Raw genomic sequence first — 6527 nt, 5'->3', positions numbered from 1 at the left:
TGACAAGTTGTCAAGTCGTCAGTTGCCAGCATGGCTGACCGAAAACAAACTAGGGAAATATGTAAAGTATTTATTTTATGTATATTATGGTATGCAGTGAGTTCTACTAATAATGTCATCGGTAAAACTGTACTCAATGAATTTCCTTACCCCCTAACGATGACAATGGTCCAGTTACTATCTATAACAGTTTTAAGTGGACCATTTTTCAATCTGTGGGGTGTTAGGAAATATGTAGATATTCCTTGGAATTACTACTGTAGGTTAATTATTCCATTGGCTTTTGGAAAATTCGTAGCCTCAGTTTTTTCACATGTAAGCATATGGAAGGTTCCAGTTTCATACGCTCACACAGGTCAGTACAAGGATTTTCACTTTCACTTTTTAGGTTATAAAATGAGAAATTTTGGTATCTTCCCCTAGCATATACCTACAAATATAGTGATTTTATTTCGGTGGTGAATCAGCTTTATAACAGCCTCTTTTATGAACCGATTGCATGTACTTATTGGTGTTTCTGCCTAGTCTGACAGCTGTTTGGTATAGATACATTCAGGTCTTAGTAGGGTAATAAATTTATTCTAAATACATATTTAGGAAAATCAAGAGAAGAATCAAATAGCCATTTGCAAGAGCCTTGTAACACAAGTCCTGAGGTAGTGTAGTACCTAGTATTAGTACTTAGCGTAAATTAATCTTTTGATACTTGAATAAATATAGTTTTGAATAAGGTTGAATCTGCATTTCTAATCTAGCACATTAAACGAAACTTTAAAAGAAATGAAATGGAAATAAGATAACACAAATTCAAATTGATAAAGCTGGTGAAGGTGAATACAAAATGTGAAATCATGATGAAACCTCCATATGTTATCTAAATTAAAGCCAATGTGCATATCATCTAATTAACAATGCTAGCTGAAAATCATGGGAAAGGTCAAACAGTGAAATTATCAATATCTAAAATTGTATATTAAAAGAAAGGTAATCCACATGTTTTTAGAACATTTCTTAAGAATTATTTATTTTTGTTTTCTCAAACACTGAGATACATATACTGTGTGAATATGAAAAAAAAATGGTTAATCTCTCCTGAGTTTGTGCTCAAAAACGCCATCCTTCCCTTCAGTACATTTTTGTAGTGTTGTAGACTTCCCAGCAAGGTCCTGTCGTCGACAGCTGATGATTTTTTTATTTCCTGTCATCAGTCTTCAGCATAGCTTTCATTATGAATTTTACATTTCAAATAACCTCACGTTGAGTTTCTACTTATTTATTATTTAACAATACCGCCAGAAACTGTTACGTCCCTCTACGATTACGAGCAGGTGCTCCAAACTACTGTAAAACAAGTTGTGTCCATTTATCAGATGAAATTCATCTAAGAAGTTGTTCAGAGTGGTAGTCATGAACCTCACATATCTTGCACTATTAAAAGAACCACCTCAAAAACACTAACTATAACTACACAAATAATTCTTGATCGAATTATTTCTGAGCAGCATCGCAGGTTTATTCCTTATACAGGCCAGAATTGGAAAATTTCATTATTACTATTATATATTATACTTTGCCCTTCTTAACAGTTATCTTTACCATAAGATAGATTGGAATCTTCTACACGGTCCTGTATTGAGCTTTTATGCTAGGCATCAAAATATCCTAAAAGAGCAATTATGAAATCTTTTTTTGTGTTCTAACGAAAACCGTATTCTATAAAGTATACAACTAGAGATAGACATATAAAGAATTTTCATTTGAATTCATTGTTTTTATTCATTGATTAATATGACTCTTTTTATTTTTCAGTGAAAGCAACAATGCCACTTTTTACTGTGATACTCTCTAGGATAATCATTGGTGAAAAACAAACATTCAAAGTTTATTTAAGTTTGTTTCCAATAATTGCCGGAGTTTCTGTTGCCACATATACAGAATTGAGTTTCGACATAATCGGCTTAGGCAGTGCCTTAGCAGCTACGGGGGGATTCTCATTGCAACATATATTTTCAAAAAAAGTACTTCAAGATACTAAAATTCATCATCTAAGATTGTTACACATTCTAGGCAGGCTGGCCCTGTTTATGTTTATTCCTGTATGGATTTTTGTGGATTTATTCAATCTGCTGGCTGACAAATCAGTGGTAAGTCTAATTTGAGTAAATCATTTTGAAATCGAGTGAATAATTTTATAACGAGAGCTTCTGAAATATATTGAAATCTCCTCAGATCAAACGTATTGAAAAGAATTCATTGAATATAGGATATTAAACTGTACAAACTATTGCCTGAAAACTTTTATGGTCGGCCTGCCTGAATTTTCGAAGCTAGCTTGCATAATATATTCTTCAACCATTATAATTATAGTATTGTTGATATGCAATTGTTAATCAGCGAAATGCAATTGTTAGTGAGCAAAAGAGAATGAGAAATCTCAATTATAGTTTCCTGCATAAATTTGGAATATGATTTTATAAGGAGAGATTATCATCAATACATAATACTAAAAATGTATTGTTGCCCCTAAGCTGATTTTCTAACGTCTTAACATAGCTTGATTCAAAACACACCTGAAATACAGGTCTGAATACAGGTCTTCATGGTATTGTTCTTTTTTGAACAGTTGAGTGGTTCAGCCTAGCAGCACCAATGAGAACTTGGTGGGCCGAAATAGCGATGTCTGTTGTTGAATCCCAAGTTCATCTTGTTACCTTATATTGACAGCTGCAGTGACAGACAGAGGACAAGTCTCGTTCGGCGATTGATGTCGAAGCATTACTTTGTAACAGACCGACTTGTGGAGCCTCGTTTATTATCGATATTCATTTATTGAGTCTTCTGTTGATCCTGTAGATGTCTTCTTCGAAGGGGAAGATGTCATCACTTTTACTTTCATCTACTACGTCTATTTTGGTTTACTTCAGTGTACAAGAGTAAACTCATGTACGCAACATAAACCAATAATATTTTTTAGTACAATTTTTTGCATTTGAAAATCTTCATAAAACATACGGGATATTCGAAAAATGTAAATGAGAAGAATTAGGGCAGTCACTGTAATGAATTTTAACTTTTCAGACTCATCATAATTACAGAGTTTGTGCTCTCCTGTTGGCTGATGGTGTACTTAATTGGTTTCAAAATATAATAGCTTTTAGTGTTCTCTCATTGGTGACACCATTAACTTATGCTGTTGCTAATGCTAGTAAAAGAATATTTGTGATTGGTGTCTCATTATTTATTTTGGGAAATCCTGTTACCGGCACTAATATTTTTGGTATGGTTCTTGCTATAGCTGGGGTCCTATGCTATAATAAGGTAAGTTTATTTCAAGTACATTTAAATAGGTTTTCATGTTTTCAACACCTGATTTCTGTATTTAATTGGTTCATTCAAAGCTAAAACTTACTGCCTATCAGAACTAACTAAGAGGGAGTCACCTGAAATGTGGCCTGATTGTTCAGTTATCACCACTGAAAGTAATACTGAAAAACTGAGTATAGAGTGTGTTATCGTCAAAACAAGCCACTCTGAATAAGTCATTTGATATCGATATCGTCTCACCATCATTTGAATGAAGATAAAGATTGCCTGTTCTATACCATAATTCCAAAATAATAGGCACTAAATTCTCCAAAATGACTGTGACGTTTTTGCCTTAATCTGTCTCTTGCAGTGGAGTACGGGAATATGAAGATATGAGGAAAAATGATGATAAAATATATAGAATCAGAACCTTGACAGCAATGTTTTCCTTTTAATTCAATGCTATTTCTGAGAATTTAGTGCCTACTTTTATGGAAATGTGCTTTTATAGAAAGGAAAATATTGCATCATTTGATGTTCTCAACTGAAACTGATGAGAATGAGTCATGTGATGCATTCAAAAAAGTTCAGCATTCTTTTTTTTTTCATCAATTTTTTTACAAGTTCAAATGAAGTTGTCTTGTAATGGATTATTATATAGAAGTTTTTGAAAATATTAAAAATTCACCATACTATTACAAAACGATAACTTGATGCAGACCTTTTCCAAAAAGATGCACTCATCATGTACATACATGAGCTGACTTTTACTTCAGATGACAGGACAATGCTGTCAATCTGCTTGAATATAATTTTATGGAAATTAATAGATAAATAGATGTTTTCAACAGAGAAAGTCAAACTTTCATTATTATCATTATCCTACAATGCGTATAGGGGCACACGAGTATGATTTGTCAATTTCAATGTGAGATTTTCACTTGAATCCTGAAGATGCTATTACTTAGCGAAACATGTGTCGCGGTTTTATAAACTTTCAAGTGGAAATCTCACATTGAAGTGCATTTCTTGGAAAATTCATAATGGAATTTCAAGTATCAGTTAGTTCCCATCACACCATTAATAACAGTTGATTTTATCTTGTAATCGTTCAGTTTCTTTCAAAATTTGCCATGGAAATAGTATCTTTTATTATTCATATCTTTTTAGATTCACTTCCTATTTGTATTTCATTTCTCTTCTACATTTCAATATTTTCAATCTTGTTGGATGATGCAAGTCTTAACCTCTCATTTGAATTTAGTTGTCAATTCATTTACAAAAACCGTAATTTTCTGATGGAACAATATTTTCAGGCAAAATATGATCAAAAGCAGGCAGAAAACAAACAAACAGTGTTACCTTACACTCGTGAAACTTGGCGAGAGAGAAACAATATAATTTACCCGTTGAGCAATGGAATGTCTAATGGAAATGCAGTTGGAAAATCTTATCCGTATACTAATGGAACAGTATCAGGTCGCTCACATAATGAAAAATTAGATTTTACTCCGATACGTAATAAAGGAAATCTGTTGTTTGTTTGAAAATTTCCAGATATTTTTACCGTTTCCTGTACTGAAGCCATTTGTTGGGATGATCTGTTGATTGATATTTTGAAATTATCTTTACTGTCTTATATCTAATCCTCTTTAAGATTTTAGTGCTATGAGGTATGTTTGACCAAAATCTCTTTCAGCACAAATTACAAAAATATTGAGTTTCATAAGAGATGTTCAAAAGTAATCGGGATAAAAGTAATGAAAGCATTCTAAATGGTTGTCAAATTTCCGAAAATTCAGAAATCGGGCAAGAGTTTTTCAGCGGTCATATATTTTTGATTGATTAATAACTAGTCTATTTGGTGTCGATAGAGAGTAATAAATTACTCACCTGTATGGGCCCCAAAGAAATATCAACCAAAATTTCAAAGGCAAAATATCGAAATTTAAAAATATTGAAAATCGAAAATATTCAAAACAAAAATTCATTAATAATTTTAATTCTGAATATAAATTGAGGGTTTTTCACCAATCCACCAAAGAGGTTGTTTACAGCAATGAATATTCAGTTTTCAGAAAGTCATGTAAGATTTGAACAAATTTGAAGATTTTTTCTACAGCCAAACATGCGAAAAATATCCCAAAAATGTTAATTGTACTTTGGAAGTATATACAAAAGATTACTTGAATTTTGACAGTGTCTGTCATCTTATACATGAAAGAAAGGTTGACTCAAAGAAGCAACCAAAAGCCTTCCTAGGAAGAATGAGGAAATCTATTAATATTTTATTTTAAAAACGGAGAATCAAAATGTCAATAGGAAAACCTGGGGACTTATCCTTGACTAGGTGAATTTTACAATACATTCTCGACCTTTGCAGGGAGAAAAGGTGTTTACATAATATAGTATACCATATGCTTTACCTGTCACATTTGGGTGCATTTATTCACGGGAGTTTCCTTCAAACACTTATTTCAGAGTATGCCTTAGCATGTTTAAATTCAACTCCTAAAAATGTGTATCAAAGTTACCATGGCAACATAAACAACCTGACAAAATTGAAGTCTAATTGTCAAATTTCTAATTAACATTGAAATATATTTTAGATATTTAATTATTTTAAAAATAAAATAAATACAACAATAAAAATTAATTGGCGCTCCGGGGTGACTTCATTGATTCCAGTGGCGCATTTGCTTTTTCAGCTGCAGGAAAACCCGGTAAAACCTGCAGCACCACATCATCTGAAGATCTTGATCTAACAATGTCCTCTCTCTCATAAAACAAAATGTAGGGTGTCTCCGGAGGCTCCAATAAATTCAATGCATCGCCAGAACACTTCGTGACACGACAAGTTTTCTTTTGTTAAAAGTTACATACTTATGTATAAATAGGACACAGAGTATGAAGTTGTATATTTTTCTATTGAAAACACTTTTCCCTCACCAGAACAAAAATACTGTCTCTCGACGCACATTTTGCTGACCAAGTTAGCGGCATCAGGAGATGATAAACATTTTTTTCTGGCTATGATAACTTGGTTAGTGAAACACTTATGGAAAGACATAATGTTTGTTCTGACATGAGGAAAGTTTTTTAAATATATTAATTTTATACCAGAGATATATATTATTAAAAAAATGTTTCAAAAGTGTTATTCCAATATTTATCTCGATTTTTCAAATGAAGTTTCAAAAAACAGTTAGAATCATTTGAAT

General features: G+C 32.3%; 1 protein-coding gene across 2 annotated transcripts; it reads left to right on the top strand.

Annotated features, from left to right (window-relative positions):
- Positions 1–5911, top strand: LOC111508080 (solute carrier family 35 member E1 homolog). 2 transcript variants are annotated; one of them, XM_074172575.1, is made up of 4 exons: positions 1–355; positions 1810–2144; positions 3079–3318; positions 4623–5911. In XM_074172575.1, exons 1-4 carry the CDS (start codon positions 31–33, stop codon positions 4851–4853), a joined length of 1131 nt encoding a protein of 376 aa, XP_074028676.1. In that variant the 5' UTR covers positions 1–30; the 3' UTR covers positions 4854–5911. The 2 variants fall into 2 exon arrangements, with proteins under 2 accessions (XP_074028676.1, XP_074028677.1); XM_074172576.1 differs by lacking the exon at positions 1–355 and adding an exon at positions 832–984.
- Positions 5912–6527: the final 616 nt, after the last annotated feature.

The sequence above is a fragment of the Leptinotarsa decemlineata genome, unplaced genomic scaffold, assembly GCF_025532065.1.
Source record: "Leptinotarsa decemlineata unplaced genomic scaffold, Ldec_3_MD MMD2_tig00000133_RagTag_RagTag, whole genome shotgun sequence".
NCBI lineage: Eukaryota > Metazoa > Arthropoda > Insecta > Coleoptera > Chrysomelidae > Leptinotarsa > Leptinotarsa decemlineata.
This window is presented reverse-complemented; position numbering and strand designations above follow the sequence as displayed.